The following is a 22,205-nucleotide window of genomic DNA, read 5'->3' as shown; positions in this document are numbered from 1 at the left end:
TAAGATTGTTTATCTGTGTTTTGTTGTTTAATCCTGATGTATCAATGATCTGAACTCTTTGTAATACTGAATAGGTATAGGTCTTGATGTTTACTAGTAAGTTTTTCACATTTTAAACTTCTCGAGTTCTGCCAGCGCGATTTGGCTATAAGTCGCCTAAAATGATCCTGTCATGGTCTTGTCAAAGTGTTGTTATTTTATAGGTCAATCCGAAATCCAAGATGACCGCCATCTTGAATCTCAAGTTCTATTGGTGTGATTTGGTTGAAACTTGCCTGCAATAATCCCGCCATGGTCCTGACAAAGTGTGGCTATTTGTCTGATTGATCTGATATCCAAGATGGCCACCACATGCCCCATTTTGAAAATGTATTTTGAACTTCTTAAGTTTTACCACTGCGATTGGGCTGAAAACTTGTCTGAAATAATTCTGACATGATCTTGACAAAGTGATGTTACATCTCTGGTTGATCCCAAATCAAAGATGGCTACTGTGACACCATATCTAATTAATTTCCTATACAACTGTTGCCAACGTAGTCAGATGACTGTTAAGGCCCTTGAGGTATAAAGATAAAGAAAAACTCGGCAAATCAGAAAGCTGGATGTAGTATGGAAACAGGAAATTTGATTATAGGACCTTATATTGGTCAGCTCCATGATGAAATATATCTGTGTAGTGTTGGTAACACACTTTTGAGAAAGACGTTTATTTCATGAACACAAACCATAAGACTGGATTATTCGTTCATCACATTTTATTATCCTCAGTCTCGCTTCTTTTTCTCACACTCACAAATGACATTCTTACTAAATGATGAATATTATCTGAAACTTTAACAGTAGTTTTGTTCAAAAGTAGAAACACAAATTAGTCTGAGTCAGAATCTTGTTCTCCAAACTTAGACTTTTCAAAAGTGTCCAATTGTTGTAAAACATCCGAAGGATCTTCATCAATAATTCCACTGTCGGCCTCCTCAGGCTTACCAGCGAACTCTTCCTGTACTCTTCGCTTACGGCCAATGAAATCTCTTGAAATGCTTTCTCTCTGTCAAAGGGGTATAGGATTATTGAAAGATTGAGATAATTTAAGCACTTTATACTTCTTGTTAAAAATCTCATAAAAGTTCAACCAAGTAAATTAGAATTGGAAATATTTTAAACGGAATAAAAGTTTCAAGTGTGTTATTTTCTAATGATAGCACACAGGAAAGTGATTGAGTACAGTGCTCATGATAATTCTAAATCTTTCTAACTTGGAAATAAATGCTATAGGCCTAAATATAATATATTCTTGATAATAGATACAAATATCTTGATTTCTGCGTGCTGAAAAGTTTCTCATAACTTAGGCTAGATAAATACACAAATACATAAAACGTTTAAAAAGATAATTTTTATGACAAATGAAATTAATTAAGTAATTAATTAGAATATTACTTTTATTCTTTCTGCTCTGCGTCTCTCTATCATATTTCGATCTTCCTCTCTTGCTTCAGCAAATTTCTGGACCCGGGAAAAATGTTCCAACTGTTCAAGGGTCCTCACTCTCACAAAGAAATCATGTAGTTCTGAAAGAAAATAAAGGTAGATATATTGGTATCTATAAAATTTCTATAGTATTTGTAAACAGGGTTATATTTGAAATTTATGCATGTACTTTGGTCCATAGACTGAATGTAAAATTTGATTAGTTATCTATTTATTAATTATTGAAATCACATTAAGTGAATATTGAAATTACAGAAGTAAAGATATGTTGGGCCTTGTCATTGGCATGTGAACACATTTGAAAGGGGAGAGAAGCGTAGCAGGTTGTGATTGTACATGGTGATATGGTCACCTTGTAGCTTTGCAGTAAAGGGAATTTCTCTTTAGCTCAGTCGGTATAGAGCAGCGGACCAGTAAGTCTGGAGTGGCAGGTTTAAGTCCGGCTGGCGGCACACTACTCTCGCTCTGTTACTATTTGTTACATACCTGGTTTTTCTTCTGGGATATTGTGGGCATACGACAAACCTATAATAAAAAAGGAATGAATAGATTGAAATTGAACTAACAGAAACCTATATATATACATACATTGTGGTACCAACTTACAATCAATGACCTAAAAGATACATACAAACAGTAATAACATATATATATATATCTTCTTCAACAAAGTCTTTTAATCAGGGTCTTTCTGAGAGTGCTTAATTACTAGAGATGATATATACTCATTTATATACTCATTAAAATGATTTTAGTCTCTATTGATATTATGACAACACCCACCACCTGGTATTTGGTTAATAGTGCTTTTTAGTATGCTCATGGGGTACAGATTATAGTTATTTATTATTTCCATAGTAAAGTTAATCAATGTTGTAATGATCATAATTATCACAAGTGTCTGAAGTCCATCCTTTGAATAAGGGGAGACAATCCCATGAGAACTGAAATCATTTAAAAGTTGAAGAAAAATAAATATTTTCATTGTCAAGTATCTTGCTTCTGTATATTATATGGAAGAGGTATTTGAGGTATATATTTTGAGGTTATCTTTGACATTTTTGTGATTTTACACAATCAAATTTATCACAGAATACATATATATATGTATATGAATTTCTATTGAAACTTAAGTGATCTTCTTTTTGTGCTTTTTTGTGTATAGTGTATATCCAATTTCTATATAAGATATTTTTCTTCTGGTATTCTAAACAATAATACATTAAAATATAAAGTTGTTGAAATCAGAATAAATATATATACAAGAAATAAGAGATTTTCTTAATGTTCAGAATTTTCTTTATTAAATTATTTTACAGATTCCTACCATCTCTGTACGTACTGATTATGTATACTTAAAGGATATAAATCATTACTTGTCAATTTTAAATGTTATATTCAAACAAGAGAATAATGTAATGGTGAAAGTCTATTATGTACATCATTTGAATAAGGGGAGACCACTACTACCTACACAAATATTGGTGATCTTAGAACAGACAGAGTAATAATTTAATGGTGTTTTTTATAGCTAAGTTTTCTCTCACTTGTATATATGTTAAGAATGATTTTTTTTTCTTTTCCTTAATGTATGTATACTCAGGCAGAGTGTGTATTTTACCATACACTATATTAATTACTTCACCTAGGTATATATTTTTTAATATGTTATAATATGCATGAATTATGTTATGTGTAGTTAAAATGTAAATGTACAATACTTCTTTGTAAATAGATACTGATAAAACAATATTGATTTATATACATATACTTGTTATAGATTGCATCCATTATATCATTTTTAATGAAATCTAATAGCTCTGATTTCAGTGTTTAAATTATTTTCATTTCTGGTAATTTCAATATAATAAGGAAGTTTATGCTATATAATGTCACAGACATCAGACTTAATCTTGGAGAAATTGGTGTCATTAATTTCCAGTATCTATATATATAGCTAGTAATCCATTTTACAAAAATGATAATTTTCATATTTAAAAGATAACCACACAGTGTAATAAAATTTGACTCTTATTTGTACATGTATAGCCAAAATACTGGTACTGCAAAAGGGAGATAACTGGTGTGCTATTCTTCTTCAGTTGTATTATCTTCTGCTACACATTCAGAAAACTTACTTTACATGTGTACAAAGTTAGCATGTTTACGTATAAGTTTATGATGTGAGAAAAAATCAAATTGCTGTAAATTAAGTAAACGTTGTTCGTGTGCATGAGGTAAATTTATGAATTACAAAAAACATATATTTCTTCAATATATTTGTTTAAGGAGATGGCCAGACTTGTAATGGAATGTTCATACAGGCTATTTCTATGCCAAAAAGTATTGTTTTAAATCTCTGTGTTTTTTTGTGTTTGTTTGTGTCTCATATTCATGTTCTTGCAGTTCTTTCTTCAATATATTCAATGTGGTCAGCTATTACTAAATGCTATATAACCGTACTATGGAAGGTATCAAAATAATCTCTGCAAACTGTCAAGGGTTAGGGGATAAAAATAAAAGAAAAGATGTTTTTACATTTTTAAAAAGTAAACAGTACAATATATGCTGTCTCCAAGACACGCATTTTACTACAGACATTGAAAATATTATCAGATCAGAATGGGGTTTTGAATGTTGTTTTAGCTCTTATAAGTCAAATTCTAGAGGGGTGGTTATTCTGTTCAATAATAATTTTGATTTTAAAATTTTGAGAGAGAAAAAAGACATGACTGGTAATTTTCTTTATTTAGAGCTAGAAATAGAGGGCACAAAAATAACTTTGCTGACACTTTATGGTCCAAACACAGATTCACCAGGTTTTTATAGCAATATATCAGACACTTTGAATGAATTCCATGGTAATTATATAATTTGTGGGGACTTTAATTTAATACTTGATTCGGACCTAGACTATGATGATAGCTACAAACAGGTAAATAATCCAAGGGCTAGGGAGAGGGTTAAAGAATTGATGGAGGAGCTTAACTTAGTAGATATTTATAGAGACAGTCATCCACATACTCGTAGATATACATGGAGAAAAAAGGAACCCTAGAAAGCAGGCACGTTTGGATTTCTTCCTGGTCTCTGAAAGTTTATTACCTAGTATTAATCACTCAGATATCGAGCCTGGGTACAGATCAGATCATTCTAGTCCAGTTATATCATTCAAGTTTAATGATTTTACAAAAGGAAAGGGATTATGGAAATTTAACAATCTACTTCTTCATGACTTAGAATATCTTAAAACAATAGAGAAACTCATTTTAGACATAAAAAAACAATATGCTGTCCCAATATATAATTTAGATAAACTTGACCAAATTCCTGATGACCATATACAATTTCAAATTAATGATCAACTATTTTTAGAAACTCTATTACTTGAAATAAGAGGCAAAACTATTTCTTATTCGTCATTTAAGAAAAAACAACAGGATAAAAAAGAAAAACTATTATATGATGAAATTAAGCTTTTGGAAGACCAAGATAATATAGATTTTATGCGATTGGATGAAAAGAAAGAAGAAATGAAAAAAATAAGAGAAAAGAAAATCAAGGGGAGTATTATAAGATCAAAAGCAAAATGGCTAGATGAGGGGGAAAAACCAACAAGTTACTTTTTGAATTTGGAAAATAGAAATTTTACATCTAAAATCATTCCAAAAATAGAGAAAGATAATGGGACAATAGTTACAAAACAGGATGAAATACTTAATGAAGTTAGATCTTTTTTTGAAGAAATTTATTCACTTGGTAATAATGCAGATATTGAAGAAAAAAGCATAGATGATTTCTTATTTCAGTGTGAAGTACCCAGGTTAGATAACTCTGAATTTAATAAATTAGAAGGTCCTTTTACATACAGTGAAGCAGCAAAAACTTTAAAAAACATGAAAAATAAGAAAAGTCCTGGTTCGGATGGCTTCACTGTTGAATTTTTTAAATGTTTTTGGAAATTCTTAGGTCATTTTATTGTTAGATCACTAAATTTTGGATATAGTAATGGAAAATTATCGGTAACTCAGAGACAAGGGATAATAACTTGCATACCTAAGGGAGATAAGCCCAAGCAATTTCTCAGAAACTGGAGACCTATCTCTCTTCTAAATGTTATATACAAAATTGGGTCTGGTTCAATAGCAAATAGAGTAAAACTTGTTTTAGATAAGTTGATTAATAAAGATCAAACGGGTTTTATATCGGGTCGATATATCGGTGAAAATTCTAGATTAATTTATGATTTGATGCAATTTGCAGACGAAAATGATTTATCGGGTATGTTACTTATCATTGACTTTGAAAAAGCATTTGATTCAGTTGATTGGAAATTTATGGACAATGTATTGAAATTTTTTAAATTTGGAGATAGTCTGAGAAAATGGGTAAATATTTTAAATAATAGTGCAATTTCAGCAGTCAATCAAGGGGGCTATCTCTCACCTTTTTTTGAAATCAAACGTGGTTGCCGTCAGGGAGATCCTATTTCTCCATATATATTTATTCTCTGTGTAGAAATCTTAGCCATCAGAATTCGAAATAATAATAACATAAAAGGCATCAGTGTAGAAAATCAGCCAATTTTAATATCGCAATATGCAGATGACACCTCTCTTATTTTAGATGGATCAAAATTGTCTCTTAAAGAAGCAATGAAAGAATTAAAAGAATATGCTAAATTATCTGGCTTGAAAATAAATTCTAGCAAAACTCAAATAATTTGGATTGGCAATAAAAAATATAGTGATGAAATTTTCTATCCTGAGTGGAATTTAAAATGGGGAAATACTAAGTTTACTCTCCTTGGCATAGAATTCCATGTTGACCTTCATCGTATACCAAAGCTAAATTTTGATAAAAAACTTGTTAAATTAAAATCTCTTATTCAGTCTTGGAAAAGAAGAATCCTTACACCCATAGGTAAAATACATGTTATAAAATCTCTACTAATATCTCAATTCAATCACCTGTTCATCTCTTTACCTAATCCTAGTGATGATTTTATTAAAAAACTAAATTCAGAACTTTTCAACTTCCTTTGGAATGGTAAAACTGACAAAATCAAAAGAGATGTGGTAATTAAGAAATATTATGAAGGGGGTCTTAATATGGTGCATGTTAATTCTTTCATTGCTTCTCTAAAACTAACATGGATAAGGAGACTTCTCACTGGAGATAGTAAATATAAGACCATTGTTAACACATTTATTGATTTGAATAAACTAGGGGGGGGGGGGGGGGGGGGGGGGGGGGGGGGGGGGGGGGGGGGGGGGGGGGGGGGGGGGGGGGGGGGGGGGGGGGGGGGGGGGAAAAAATAAACATATTGTGGAAATGAATATATTTTTTATTGTGAAAAAAAATGTAAAAATCTTTTTTGGAAAGATGTTTTAAAAGCTTGGTATATGTTAGAACAAAAAAATACGTCACTGGAAAAAGGTGTTGAATCACTATTGAAAACACCCATTTGGCATAACAATTTATTCAAAATTGAAAACAAAAGTATTTTTTATCACGATTGGTACAGAAAAGGGATTTCTGTAGTTAATGATTTTATAAAAAAAGATAATATTTTATATACTTTCAACGAATTTTGTCAACGGTATGATTTAAACATCAACTTTCTCCAGTTTGAAGGCATTGCTACTAGTGTTAGAAGATATATTGCCAATCATGATCTGACAAATGTAACTCTAAATTTCCCTTATATGCCAATATATCTTAGATTATTTTTTAAGAGTAAAAAAGGTGCAAAAGATTTCTACAATATACTCAGTTCAAATGATACTATTGCAACAGGACGGAAAAAATGGGAAGACTTTTTTAACTTTGACAATGATAAATGGAAAATGATTTATAGAACCCCTTTTCTTGTGTCTCAAAATACAAAATTGCAGTGGCTACAGTATAGAATAAACCATCATATACTTACAACAAATGTTCATCTTTTTAGATTAGGTATTACAGAAAGCCCTTTTTGTTCGCTATGTAATGATGAAATAGAAACTATTGAGCACGCATTTTGGAACTGTTACAAAATTCAAGAGTTTTACAACACTTTGGAATATTTTATTGATGCTCTGCTAATTCCCTTTAGATTTAATAAAGAAACATTGCTTTTCGGATTTCATAATAGAGTAACAAATAGCGAAATTGATAATGAAATAGTTCTTATGATTAAATGGTATATATATAAGTCCAGATGTCTAAAAACACCATTATCCATCACAGCTTTCATAAATCATATTAAAGATCAGTACAATATTCAGAAATTTAATATACAAATTAGTGATAATATACTGAAAGTTAAATTTGACAGGAAATGGGTAAAATGGCAAAGTTTACTAGAATTATCATGATTATTTAAAAAAAAAAAAAAAAAATGTCACCATACCTTTCTTTCTTAATGCTTTACCAGGTATATTTTTCCAAGTAGTTGACCACCATAGTCTTTTTTTTTAAAAGCTATATAATTTAATCTAAATGCTTTTCTAATGTATATTGTTATGTTTTGTAAAATGTAGTTTTAGTGTTGTCTTTTGTGCAGTGTTTTGTTTATATGACTATATGTGTGAGGAGTATGTGTGTCTTTGCGTGTGTGGTTTTTTTTTTCTGTTTGTTTGTGGAAGTATGATTGATATAATGTTGTGTATTATACATGTATGATAAAATGGAAAAATAAAAGAAATATAAAGATACATACAAACAGTAATAACATATTAGTTATAAGATCTTATAAGAAATTAAGTGTTTAGTACTATACAGTAGGGATGGAATTTTAGATGATCTGCTAAATCATGCAAGTGTGTCTAGATATTATAGGGACAAACACTTCGGTAGTGTACACATAAACAAGTCTGTTGTTTTGATAGAGGGATCACTTAAAATCATTAAAAATAACCACTAGAAACATGAATTTCCTTTGGCTTATACTTCACCACGATTTATCTTGAAATGATACGGGCCATGTATAATTTTAGTCAAAACGATATCATCCTTGTAAAACATAACTGATTTAATGTTTATCATTTTAGTATATAATATCCATAATTAGAGTAGTATTTGTAATATAGACACAGACTTAGTAAAGCAATTAACAAGTTAACTTCATGACAGCTATTCATAGTTTTGACCACTTACCATGAGTTCCGGGTGGGGCGACTTTGAGTCGTTGCTTAATGTCACTGGATACTAGACGAGATTCTGCTGGTGGTTCTAACTGTACAGATTGCCAAAAGGTCTTTGCATAGTTGATATCCTCTTCAGAAGAACCAGAAAATTCTACACTATCCGTGTTCCTCGACAGATCAACTGCGACCGCCATTTTGCGTTGCTACAGCCGCGTAGGCGATACTAATAGCCGAACCGAGTCGCACCTGCAATTTTGCCGGAATCCGGATATTTTCGGGAAAAAAATCTATTAAAAATTCATTTGAGTTAATGTTATCGCATTACTTTACCCAGAATTATTTGCACCAAAACTACTGGGTATTATCTTTAAATTATCATGAATTTGACGTCGAGTTTCACTTTAAATCATAGTCTCATTATAAGACTACGAATTAAAGTGAAACTCGACGTTAAATTCATGATAATTTAGAGTCATTAACTAAGGCTTCATGGCATCATTACTTACCATTTTAAGTATTTTATACAGTACACATTTTACTATAAAAAATAGACGACATAAAAATCTTCAAAATTAAAATCAACTTTAAACAACAAATCTCTATAATTTACTTATTTTAATATGCCTAATTTTGCAATAGATACTAATTTGAATTACTTCGATTTTATATTTATTTTCACATTTACAAATGTATATTGAAACACAAAAAGAACAAAATATAAAATGGTATATGTTGGATTTGCTAAAAACAGATAATTTTCTTTATTACTATCTCAGACTAGCGCTAGACATAGAGCATTTTCAACACGTGCTTGCGCTTGATTATGTCGAACGTTCTATATAACGACAGTGATAGAAACCCTTGGAGCACCGAGGATTGATAATTAGGTACAATAGATATCTTATCGTATAATCCGCCTGATATCCAGTGATTTCGCCCGTGTAATATTTTTGCATATGTCACTAGTGTAATATTACCTGAAGCGATTTTCATTGGCTGGAAATTCATTGTGACGTCAGACAGAAACAATAAAATGACGTCCGGAAAAATGACGTCACATCAGGGATACGAGGACGGCGGGACAAAATGGCGGCCTTTGCTGGATTTTCGGAATACATTTTGACGAGAAATTCTTTGTTATGTAGGTATTTGAAGTTATGTGATAAAAAGTATCTTAAATTTGTGTTCATTTCATATCAGACTTTATGAAACTCGTCTCGAAGTTTTAATTTTTGCTCGCCAAGGCTCGCAAAAATAAAACATTCTTAGACTCGTTTCATAATTAACAATTATATGAAATGAACACTCATGTAAGATCCTATATTTATTCGAACGCTTGAGATGAAAAAAGTCGCGGGAGCAGAAATTGTATTGAGCGCTATATTATACAGACTCTTTCGTATGTGGATATGAAGGATAGGGATATTCTACCCGAGGGTCACAAAATGTTGTACAACCCGAGGCTTGCGAAGGGTTTTACAACATTTTGTGATCCCGAGATAATTTTTCTCTCGTACATCGACGTGTTACTGTAATTTGACTACAGTAATTTTCCACCATTTTTAATAAATTTGGAAAAAAAACGCGACTCCAAGTCAATTTTCCACTCATGAAAATATGCGGGATAATTTTTAACGCAAATCCCATTGTTTGTATCTTTTAATGTAAATCTAGCTAGTTTATGAAAAAAAAATTGTACCGAGAAAATAGTACCTTTGTTGGCGCTGTGACGTCACGAGGCTTTATTGCAGGCGACACGGGTGTATTGTCCTAGACCAGCCAGTATTACACGTGTAGGTATGAGAGAAAGCACAGGGGGCCAACTCAATGAAAATGGATGTTGTCATTCATTTTTGTATTTGGTGGATGGACTGATGAGTATATATGACAGTCATGTGATTTTTTTTTCCAAAAATACCAGATTTGAAAAATTATTAAAAAAATCGGGATATTTACTAGTAAAAATCCCGATTTTTTAACAATTATTCAAATCTGGTATTTTGGGGAAAAAAATCACATGACTGTCATATATTCTCATCAGCCCATCCACCAAATACAAAAAAAATGTAAGACAATATCCATTTTCATTGAGTTGGCCCCCTGTGAGAGAAAGAAGATATATTGAATACCCTAATAAAAGTTAAAGCCAAGTCTAGATTGAGCATAAAGTATGATGCATGTATATTCAATTGACATTTCATGTATATATATACATTACGTACTAATGTAGGACATTTACCTTCTATTTCATGTTTGTAATTTCATAATTAAATAATCACGATGAATTATACATTTATGGTATATTCATAAAGAGAATATACGAGAAGTCTTATGTTTTGAATCCTATTTTAAGTTAGTTGGCTGTGATTCACTGCGGCAGACTGTATATCGATTTAACACGCTAATTACCACAGTGGCCAATCAGCACACAAGTATGACACAGGTGGAAGCTACCTTAGCAGACTGTATTATTGATTTTCGGCTGGGAATTCCACGCGATGTCATACCCAAATATAACCACGGAAAATCCCAATCCATACCCTAACGAAAGTGAAAGACAATCGTTCAGCAGTAGGTTCGCCGATAGTCCTGAGATTATGGACGGAATTTAGGGAACGAGAGTCGTCATTTCATGAGTATATTTATATAAGCAGCTGAGAAATACTTTTCGGTGTTTTGTGTTGGACTGTTGGAGAATTTAACTTAGAGGAACAGGTAAGGTCAAGAACATTGGCGCTTCCATGATGACAATCAAAAAATGAAAGAGCAAATTGATATATCATTTTACACAGATTCACCAAACATTATTGTGACAGGATCACATTATTAAGGGAATGGGGTTTTGGACTATGAGCTGTGGAAAATTTCATCCTAGTTATTGTTTTTGTATGTATCGATCGCCACGTCCACAAAGATGTGCCGGGTATGTTTTCTATTGGTAAAGGACTTTGATGCATTGTGTGGTGCAATATTACTTCAGTCATGATATTCTGAGTTAAGGTGGACTTGGCTTAAAATGATCATTTAACGAAGTCTTAGAGAGTGTACCGAAGGATGGTCGTTACAATAACACCACCCTTGATACACCATGGGTTACTATCACTGACGTTATATACCCACCTCTGGACTAATTCATAGTAAAACTGGAGGCAACAGACGACACAGATAATTTGATTCTTTGATGTACATTAAAGAGCCGTATAACGGTACACTGTGGTGGACTGTGTGGCTTTGAAGTTAGGCGTGGCTCTCTCTAGTCTCTGCCTGTGATTGGTCAGTCTTTTGTTTCTCCTGAATTGACTCAAGTTTTACTATGAGATTGATATTAAATCCTGGAGTATTGAGAATGCAATGACACCTGTTACTGTCCTCTCACAATCCACAGTCCCTATGTGTGTTTAATGTGCGTCTGAGTTGCTAGAGAACTATGTTATATAGACCCATGTTTCATGAACAAGAATATATATTCTTTCATACCTACGGGTGTAATACTGGCTGGTCTAGGGCAATACACTCATGCCGTCTGAGGCTGTATTCCATGGCTATCCATGCAATAAAGCCTCGTGACGTCAAGGCATCAACAAAATTTCTTTTTCCTCGGTAAAATTTTAACATTTTATTCACAAACTTGACGGGTTTTACTATAAAAGATGAACATATCACGTAATTTTTCATGTATGAAAATTGATTTTCAGCCGTGGTCGGGATTTCTTCAAATTTATTTCAAAATGGCGAGATATTATAGTTGTAAAATTGCAATAAAACGTCGAGGTATGAAAGAAAAATACTCTTTCAAAAGTGGATATGAAGAAAAGTGATATTCTACCCTCGGGATCACAAAATGTTGCAAAACCCTCGGCAAGCCCTCGGGTTTTACTACATTTTGTGACCCTCGGGAAGAATATCCCTATCCTTCATATCCACATATGAAAGAGTCTTATAGTATTAACTGTGTCCTCTTCATTATGAAGTATTTGTATGGTTTATGATACTCTTATGATCAAAACGGTTCAAAGTCTACGCCGAAACGAAAGTAAGTGGGAGTATACAAAAAAAGGAAACAAATATTTGGACAAAGGAAATCGTAATTCCTACATTTACTTTCGGTTTGTCATTTACAGACCTAGTGTAACGGATAAGGCTTTAAATAGTTACATAATGGGCTAACGTAAATTAAAGCTAGACGGTCCAATAAACAAGGACTATTAATTTCTTTTTCTGAATGATTATGAGTTATGTATAATTCACTAATGGCGATCTTTCGGTTATATATATGTTCTTCGTATACAGTATATCGAACTCATCATATATTCATTTAATATGTAAAGCTTAAAAATGTTTCATCGCCGACGAGTGGTATTTTTTCACTAACAAAGAGGCGCAAAGATCTCTAAGGCCCGAAGAAGGTGGAGATAGATGACAACCTAAGCTCATTCAAGATTACAGTATAAACTAGCTGTAATCATTAACATAAACAACTTGTCATCCTCTCAATGTCTTCAGAAATCTGTCAATAGTTCTAAAGGAAAGGTGTTGGAATGAAGGACCACCAATTAGATGAAATTGCCATTCATTTAAGATTATATAGGAGTCAAAGTTGCTGAACAACGAGTATTCTCAATAACCAAAAACAGTGACACGATTTTTAAGACACTCAACACGCTAGAATACTATTCTAACCATTTTGTTCAAATTAAATTATTGACAATAACTATTGTAGGATGCATTGGATTTTTGTTCAATTTGGATATCTATTAACAAAATATTTCTGGCTTATTCTTTTCCAGAATTGAAAACGAGACACTGCCATTGTTAGAAAACAAAGAAAAGAAACCCGGAAATTGACACTTGTAACCATGGCAGCCGTGGTACAAACAGCTGTTCGGAAGAAAGGACAGGCCACATGCATTCATCATACTCGGAAATCTGTCGAATTCCTCTGTGAAGGATGCAACGAACTAGCGTGTACGACATGTGTAGGTTCTCGCGATCATCACAGGGGACACGAGTTAACCGAGCTGAATGAAATCGCTGAGAAGCAAAAATTGGAAATGATAAAGTTTATCAAAGAAGTTGAAAATATCAAGCTTCCACACATTAAAGAAAACAAGGAGTCTATTGACAAAGAAATGTCGGAAACTGTGGACTATTTTGACAAAATGGAGACAACGATTCAGGAACGTGGAGTCAAATTAAAGAAGGAAATTGATGGGCTTATAAATGGGTCGACGGCGCTCTGTAGAAAAATGAAAGCAGAGAACGTTCAGCGCCTTACCGAATACAAGAAATGTCTTGAAGATGGCCAGGAAGGTCTAGCTAAACAGCTACACGAATGTAAAACGCATCTTCAGGATTCATCTGTTATCGAGTTGTGTGATGTTGGACGTACATTCCGTAGTCTCGCTTTGAACATACCTGAGATTCCAAGACTGCATACTGCAGTCTTTGAAGAACCACCACAATTTCGGTGTTATCTCGAGCTAGCATTAGGGACGTTAACCGCCAATGACTTATCGACAGAACAATCAGGAGCTTCAACGGAACTCCCATCTCAAATGATGGAATCGACTTCAACGGTCTTACCATCTGCCAAAATTGTGGAATACTCACTACTGCCCCAAACTAGCATCATGGGAAGATTCCATACTGAAAGAATAGGCAATAGGATAAGTCCAACTGGCAGCGAGAAAGTTTGGATTTCATACTCGGACATCCTGCAGCTTGTAGACAAGAAAGGCATTGAGCAAAAGAAGATTCAGTTCAACGTTAGGATCACAGACATCAGTATATCACCCAGAACAAAGAACATTTGGGTTTGTTCCGAGTCTGATTCCAGTATCACAGAATGTGTAAAGGGAAACCCAATTCTCCGGTTCCACTGCAAGAGCAAGCCCATATGTCTGTGTGTTACTGCAACGAATGAAATCTTGATTGGAATGTCACAAAGAGTGACCAGATTTTCCCAGCACGGAAAACCCCTCAACAGCACGAAATCACCGACGACAGAACATGTCTTGATACATCTGCCACAGAAGATAGCCGAGTGTCGACTGACGCAGGATGTGGCTGTTGTTGAGAGGCAAAGTGAGGACGAGATAAGTAAAAAGCAAGTAATCGTTATGGATAAAGGGTTTGGTGTGAAGTTCCGATACGTAGGAAATACCCTCGGATCAGATGGAGCGTTTGACCCATGGGATGTGACCTTTGACACCGTTGGAAATATTCTCATTGCCGACTCAAACAACCACAGTGTACTTCTCGTCAGCTCTGATGGAACATTCCTGAAGACCGTATTTACAGATGAGCGAAGCACTCAAGCGATCTGCCTAGACAAAAATCTGGTTCTTTGGGCGGTTTTCGGCGACGTGGTGAAACGTCTTCAATACTACAGCACAAAGTATGAATAGAGAATCACTCGGGATATATCAACCTACTCGGGTTGAAACTCACCGTATCCACCTGAAAATAGGTCGATAATTGTATAATATACCTTGATTTTCTGTGTATGTCCTTGTCCATGTTGCCAAGGTATTGTTTGACGGTCTGCACGCTGCAAGTGTTTATCAAGAGTTTTCTCTATCTATGTGGATCACGTTTCCTTTATATCACAAAAATCATAAAGTGCACCGACCTTTACTTTTAATTCGATACCGTTGTGACAACTGGATAGTCTTACTATGAACATTTCTAGGAAAACTGTTGTTTAAAAAGATTGGGATAATTAGTGACATTTATTCTTGACGACGCCTCTGGAAGTGTCTATTTAAATCCGATTTCCATGCTACAGCTTCAACTCTGGATGTAACATGTATATGTGTTGGGCAATATTAATATATACATTAACCATATTCTCGTTTACTTGTTTATTTTTTGGTTGCGGTGGGAGGGGGGTAGGGAAAAGGTTAATATATACTGAAAATATGACGTCTACCAAGGGATTACAGACATACAGACAATTAAATGAATTCCGTTATAGGAAGCTATATGTAGGTTGAACCAAATTTTGTACAAAACACTAAAGAAAATCGAGTTTAAACACCAAAATAAAAACTATCCAATTTAGATACTATTCTATCAAAACAACTCGAGGCCAAAATAATCCTATTTACGGTAAGGTCGTTTTCTAGAAATAGGATCCATTTCATGTTTTGGTCCAGAGACCGTCCTCCGTCCATCTCATTTTCTCATTTTAAACTTCGTTACCCATTCAAAACTTAATAGGCTCAACCTTGGATAGACCGCCTCGTAACGACAAATAAACGCTATTACATGGGGACCCATATCTAATAGTATCGTACATTAAGTCGTATCTTAAGGTTTACGACCCTGTTTAAACTAGTGATATTGTGTATGCCTATATATCACTTCTTAGGTATACTTGAACATAACTAAAATGATACATAGGGTGTATGGATCCGTCAAAACCTTAGGTATTACTGTTGACTCGAAGAATGTTTTGCTGCTTGTAAAGTTTGGCGAAATATGCCACTTATTGTACATTTCAATTTAGTAAGTCCATAGGGTCCGGTACATATTTCTATCTCCAAAAACATCCATTCTGTTTACTAGTGTCTATAGGATATACAAGGGACGGTTGTAGATTATGGCATGCAAAACATGGCTAGTTTAAACATGGTCTAAAACCTTAGAATACATTTGTACATATATAAAGAATAGGTTTGATAGCTCTATTAGTTTGATACCAAGATAAGTATCCCGACTTTACATTAAATATTAATTTAGAATATTTTAGAATAGCAACTAATATATCGTCATTCAGTTAGTTATGAATATTATCTATCGCAACAATCAATATTTCGTGTTATCTACAGGGCATTGTAGTACACCTTGGTATTAGACTCTGGCTGTGAATCTCCATCAGATAGCACTTGGATACCAGTGGCCGACGTCCGTCATATAATGTAAGTGGACAGGTATAAAATTGAGATACATACTGTATATGGGATATAACATGCTTAAGATATTCTAAAACAGCACTTCGGAACCATGGGACCCTAGTTTTTATTTACATTTGTAGCAATGTTATTCAGTACTTTTCACGGAGAATATTGTACTGAACATATAATTGGCTAACGAAGTTGTACTATGAGGTAAAACTACAATTACTGACATGATACTCTCTATATAACGCTACGTTACCCAAATTGGAACACGTTTTGAAGATAGTTGTGCTTGGATCCAGATTTTTCTCTCAACAATCCACAGATAGATGCTTTAAGTTTCAATTTCATGATTTGTTTACCTGTCATCAGTGCATCTATTTATAAATAGAAAACTTTGAATCAAGCCAGGTCCAGCCCTACGTTTCAGCAGGTTTGATAATCCAAAATGGAACACCTCCTAAATATGGTTTGATTACTAAATGTCCAAACAAGTGTTGTTGTTTTTTAATATATGGGGTTTTAGGGTTGTATCACGACTTCATTTCTCGGATTTTTTCACAATTTCATTAAACAACAGAAAAGAAAATGACTTATAGAAATTGTCATAGCTACTTTTACAGTTATTGTTAGGCTAGATTGTAAACTTAAAATTCCGTATCACATATTTTAAACCTGTTCCATTCTGGGTACCGCTCAAATCTGAGTAACTTCACGTTAGATCAATTAGCTGATATTTCAAATAAAACGAAGTGTCATATAATGCAGACAATAGAGATACTTTAGGCTTCCGTGAGTCTAAGTGTGTATGGAACTACTTCGCATCCGTAGAATTTATATATAGCCCTATTGTCTGTGTTAGCCTCGTTGCTATATAAACAGTGATCAAACCAGTAGTGACCATTAACGACACAAACAACAGGCTGATAGCATTGATTTAATCACATTTAAAACATATCAGTGAGTATACGTCATTTACAGTATAATATATGCCGAACTTACACTGAATTGGATTATTATTCTATCTATTAATGAATTCTTTCCTGTGACTATTTGTTTTCTTCATGAGTTTTATCCATGTTTTTAACTTTATTTCTGTTAGTGGTAACTATATATTTATTTCTAAAATATTTTTTATGAAATCCTTGCGAAATTACGGTTAAAACCTGTGGATTGATTTGTTAGAAGTCTTTGGTATTGTTCTGTATAATGAACACTTATTTGTCATTGAAGGCCAATCTAAAACGAAAGTAGAATTACAAATCTACCTTCCTTCAAAGTTTTAATATTTTCTTTAACATTAACACTATTGACCAGACTCCACACTGATCAAACAGTATGGAATAGGCTAATGTAACATCTTAGCAATGTCAGTTAAAGAGGCATTGAGAAATTATTGTCAAAAAACTAAACTATGTAAGACAAATGGGTATTGATGTACTGATATTATGAATACCCGTCATTTATTTAAATATATGTTGGTTTAAAATGTTTAAACACAATATGTATTAAAGATCTGACATTTGGTTAGGGTAGCATGAATGTTGGAAATTACGTTAATATAACAAATATTGGTTATTTCGTTTGGGTGTTTAATAACCAAAATTCCTTGCTTGTTCTTTTCCAGAACTTAAAACAAGAGTCTTCCATTGTTGATTTGAAAACAATTGAAATAACACTGGAAAAATTTGACTGATAACTATGGCAGTCCCAGCACAAACAGCTGTTCGGAGGAAAGGACAGACTACTTGTATTCATCATACTGGAAAATCTGTAGAATTCATTTGTGAACAATGCAACGAACTCGCGTGTACGAAATGTGTCGGTTCTCGACACAGAGGACATGAGTTGACCGAACTGAGTGAAATCGCTGAGAAGCAAAAATTGGAAATGATAAATTTCATCAAAGAACTTGAAAATATCAAGCTTCCACACATTGAAGAAAACAGGGAGTCTATTGACAAATAAATGTCGGAAAATGTGGACTATTTTGACAAAATGGAGACAACGATTCAGGAACGTGGAGTCAAATTAAAGAACGAAATTGATGGGCTTATAAATGGGTCGACGTCCCTCTGTAGGAAAATGAAAGCAGAAAACGTCCAGCGCCTTACCGAATACAAGAAATGTCTTGAAGATGGTCAGGAAGGTCTAGCTAAACAGCTTCACTACTGATATTATGAATACCCGTGGCATTTATTTAAATATATGTTGGTTAAAATGTTTAAACTCAATAGTATTAAAGATCTGACATTTGGTAGGTAGCATGAATGTTGGAAATTACGTTAATATAACAAATATTGGTTATTTCGTTTGGATGTTTAATAACCAAAATTCCTTGCTTGTTCTTTTCCAGAACTTAAAACAAGAGTCTTCCATTGTTGATTTGAAAACAATTGAAATAACACTGGAAAATTTGACTGATAGCTATGGCAGTCCCAGCACAAACAGCTGTTCGGAGGAAAGGACAGACTACTTGTATTCATCATACTGGAAAATCTGTAGAATTCATTTGTGAACAATGCAACGAACTCGCGTGTACGAAATGTGTCGGTTCTCGACACAGAGGACATGAGTTGACCGAACTGAGTGAAATCGCTGAGAAGCAAAAATTGGAAATGATAAATTTCATCAAAGAACTTGAAAATATCAAGCTTCCACACATTAAAGAAAACAAGGAGTCTATTGACAAAGAAATGTCGGAAACAGTGGACTACTTCGACAAAATGGAGACAACGATTCAGGAACGTGGAGTCAAATTAAAGAACGAAATTGATGGGCTTATAAATGGGTCGACGTCCCTCTGTAGGAAAATGAAAGCAGAAAACGTCCAGCGCCTTACCGAATACAAGAAATGTCTTGAAGATGGTCAGGAAGGTCTAGCTAAACAGCTTCACGAATGTAAGACGCATCTTCAGGATTCATCTGTCATTGAGTTGTGTGATGTTGGACGTACATTCCGTAGCCTCGCTTTGAACATACCCGAGGCTCCTGGACTGCATACTGCAGTCTTTGAAGAACCATCACAGTTTCGATGTTATCTAGAACAAGCATTGGGGACGTTAGTTGTTGATGATCTATCAGCAGGCCAACCAGGATCTTCAAAGCAACCTCCATCGCCAATGACAGAATCGGCTTCAACTGTATTACCAACTGCCAAACCTGTGGAATACTCGGAATACTCCTTCCTGCCCCAAACTAGCATCATGGGAAGATTCTATACTGAACGAATATGCAATAGAATAAATCCAACTGATAATGAGAAAGTTTGGATTTCATATTCGGACATCCTGCAACTTGTGGACAAGAAAGGTAAGGTGCAACGGAAGATCCAATTTAAAAAGAGGATCACAGACTTCAGCATATCCCCAAGAACAAAGAACATTTGGGTTTGTTCCGATTCTGATTCCAGTATCACGGAATGTACAAAGGGGATCATGATTTTGCGATTCCACTGCAAAAATAAGCCTATTTGTCTATATCTTACGGCAACGAATGACATCCTTGTTGGAATGTCACAAAGCGTAACCAAATTTTCCCAGGACGGGAAGCCACTTCTCAGCACGAAATTACCGACGTCTCAGCAAGTTCCGGTCCATCTGCCGCAGAAGATTACTGAATGTCGACTGACGCAGGATGTGGCTGTTGTTGAAAGGCAAAGTGAGAACGAGATAAGTAAAAAGCAAGTAATCGTTATGGATAAAGGGTTTGGTGTGAAGTTCCGATACGTAGGAAATACCCTCGGATCAGACGGAGCGTTTGACCCATGGGATGTGACCTTTGACACCGTTGGAAATATTCTCATTGCCGACTCAAACAACCACAGTGTACTTCTCGTCAGCTCTGATGGAACATTCCTGAAGACCGTATTTACAGATGAGCGAAGCACTCAAGCGATCTGCCTAGACAAAAATCTGGTTCTTTGGGCGGTTTTCGGCGACGTGGTGAAACGTCTTCAATACTACAGCACGAAACACGAATAAGCAGTATTTCCAACGTTATAAACACTTTTGCTTGGTCACATTATGTTTCAAGACTACAACGACTTCAGCACGCACTACCTATGTCATTAACATTGAAATTGGGAATATTTTAAAGCTATATTGGAAGATAATTGAAACTTCTTCTTTTTATACTTATGTTGACTCTATAAATTTTGTGTAACCTTGTGGCGACCTTCTGGATAGAGACATATCAGAGAGTCTTGTGTTAAACAAAATTCATGATTTTTAGTGTATTGCCTTTCTTATTAAAGTCCGTGTTACCAAATGTATTACTGTGTTACAGTTGAAGTCTGCACGGTTGGGTATGATTTCGATCTCACTCATGTTCCTATCGTGTGTTTTACTCATATAAAATATACTGCAAGTATACCAGGTATTGAAATTTGATTTGATGGCTGGTTGGTTATATTAATATCCTTTTAACAGCTATGGACATTTGGTGACGCTCTCCAGTGTCTGCGATGTAATGTGTGTGTGAAGTGCGTGCATGATTTAGGAGTATGTCCGTGTTTTGAGTCTTTGTTTTATTGTGAAACTTTGCTCTTTTCATAGTGCTATCTCACTGAAGCATATCGCCAGAGACAGAGAATAAGTACACCCCATCCGGTCACATTATACTGACAAACTAGTCGTACCACCCCAATTATGGTGAACGCTAAAAAGGAGCAGGAACTATAACTTTAATAGACTATAGTATTCTCTACCAGGGGACAGAACACAGCCTTTCTCACAATGGCGAACGCTCGTCATCAAAAATGAGGCAGTGTCAATGGAGATGTTAGGAATAGAAACAAAGAAGCAATAGAGAAAAGATGAAACTTTAATTTAGTCCCCTTTTACAATCATGAGATATGGACAGTAAGTATAATTCAAATACCCTTTACCTGCAAGGCTTAGATAGAGAGAGAGCAAAAGATGTGTTTAAATACCTGTGTTTAGTGAATATCCCGCTTATAACAATATGTAATGAACACATGTAATATGAGTTAGACCATATATCATTTATGAACCTTTGTTGAGTTCAAATGGTGTTATATCGCCCGCGTAGAATAAATAATGATCGAAGACGACATACTACATATGAACCGAAACAAAGGTCCTTATATGAGATATGTCGTTTCTTTAACAAATGTCAAAAACAATCTCTAATGTGTATATTAAGTACAAGAAAATCATTGGCCAAAATACGCCACTCTGAAGAATGCAGCGTTTTGGCAATGAATTTCGCAAGGAAATAATGACTCGATGTTTCTAAAAATGGAAACACCGAGTCAATATGCTATACATATATTGAACGTCACGTGGCCATGTACTAGCCAATGAAAATAGTGGAAAATCAGAGCATATCTAATATATGTAATTATCACCTACAGTTATATATGTCTAAAAAAGATATCAAATGCAATATGATGACTTTGTATTTTTTGTGAGATTAAATCTACCAGTACGCAAGTATATATACTACGAAAATGGATATTTATCATTTTGCTTTAAAATAGGAATGAAATGAAAATATATTTCAATTAATAGTTTACATTATATTGTTAAGCTACCGCTATGTATATATTTTGGACAATGTCGCACAATATGTGCGCATTAAATATGTTTTCGTTGACAATAGTTTATGTTATTTTGTCCGAGGGGAGATATTTTATGCTGTGGTGCAGCGTCCGTCCTGA

The 22,205-nt window shown here is 34.2% G+C and overlaps 2 protein-coding genes across 2 annotated transcripts; one reads left to right on the top strand and one right to left on the bottom strand.

The window, feature by feature from the left end:
• Positions 1–740: 740 nt before the first annotated feature.
• LOC138335256 (cilia- and flagella-associated protein HOATZ-like) lies at positions 741–8,849 on the bottom strand. Its single transcript, XM_069284258.1, has 4 exons — positions 8,632–8,849; positions 1,978–2,016; positions 1,441–1,571; positions 741–1,048 (listed from the first exon to the last, which is right to left on the bottom strand). Exons 1-4 carry the CDS (start codon positions 8,813–8,815, stop codon positions 872–874), a joined length of 531 nt encoding a protein of 176 aa, XP_069140359.1. The 5' UTR covers positions 8,816–8,849; the 3' UTR covers positions 741–871.
• Positions 8,850–11,137: 2,288 nt separating this feature from the next.
• Positions 11,138–21,938, top strand: LOC138334540 (uncharacterized). The gene is made up of 3 exons (XM_069283194.1): positions 11,138–11,336; positions 13,409–15,025; positions 18,943–21,938. Exons 2-3 carry the CDS (start codon positions 13,478–13,480, stop codon positions 20,503–20,505), a joined length of 3,111 nt encoding a protein of 1,036 aa, XP_069139295.1. The 5' UTR covers positions 11,138–11,336; positions 13,409–13,477; the 3' UTR covers positions 20,506–21,938.
• The last annotated feature ends 267 nt before the right edge of the window (positions 21,939–22,205 follow it).

This window comes from Argopecten irradians, chromosome 11, assembly GCF_041381155.1.
Source record: "Argopecten irradians isolate NY chromosome 11, Ai_NY, whole genome shotgun sequence".
NCBI classification, from domain to species: Eukaryota; Metazoa; Mollusca; class Bivalvia; order Pectinida; family Pectinidae; genus Argopecten; species Argopecten irradians.
This window is presented reverse-complemented; position numbering and strand designations above follow the sequence as displayed.

Bases quoted from the DNA above. Each gene is read 5' to 3' on its own strand.
- LOC138335256 (XM_069284258.1), bottom strand. From the start codon at position 8,815: ATGGCGGTCGCAGTTGATCTGTCGAGGAACACGGATAGTGTAGAATTT. The intron at 1,572-1,977 runs GTATGTAACAAA...ATTTTCTTTCAG, and splicing joins TATCCCAGAAGAAAAACCAG to AACTACATGATTTCTTTGTG. The intron at 1,049-1,440 runs GTAATATTCTAA...CCCCTTTGACAG, and splicing joins GCAGAGCAGAAAGAATAAAA to AGAGAAAGCATTTCAAGAGA.
- LOC138334540 (XM_069283194.1), top strand. From the start codon at position 13,478: ATGGCAGCCGTGGTACAAACAGCTGTTCGGAAGAAAGGACAGGCCACA. The intron at 15,026-18,942 runs TAGAGAATCACT...TGGAAAATTTGA, and splicing joins ACTACAGCACAAAGTATGAA to CTGATAGCTATGGCAGTCCC.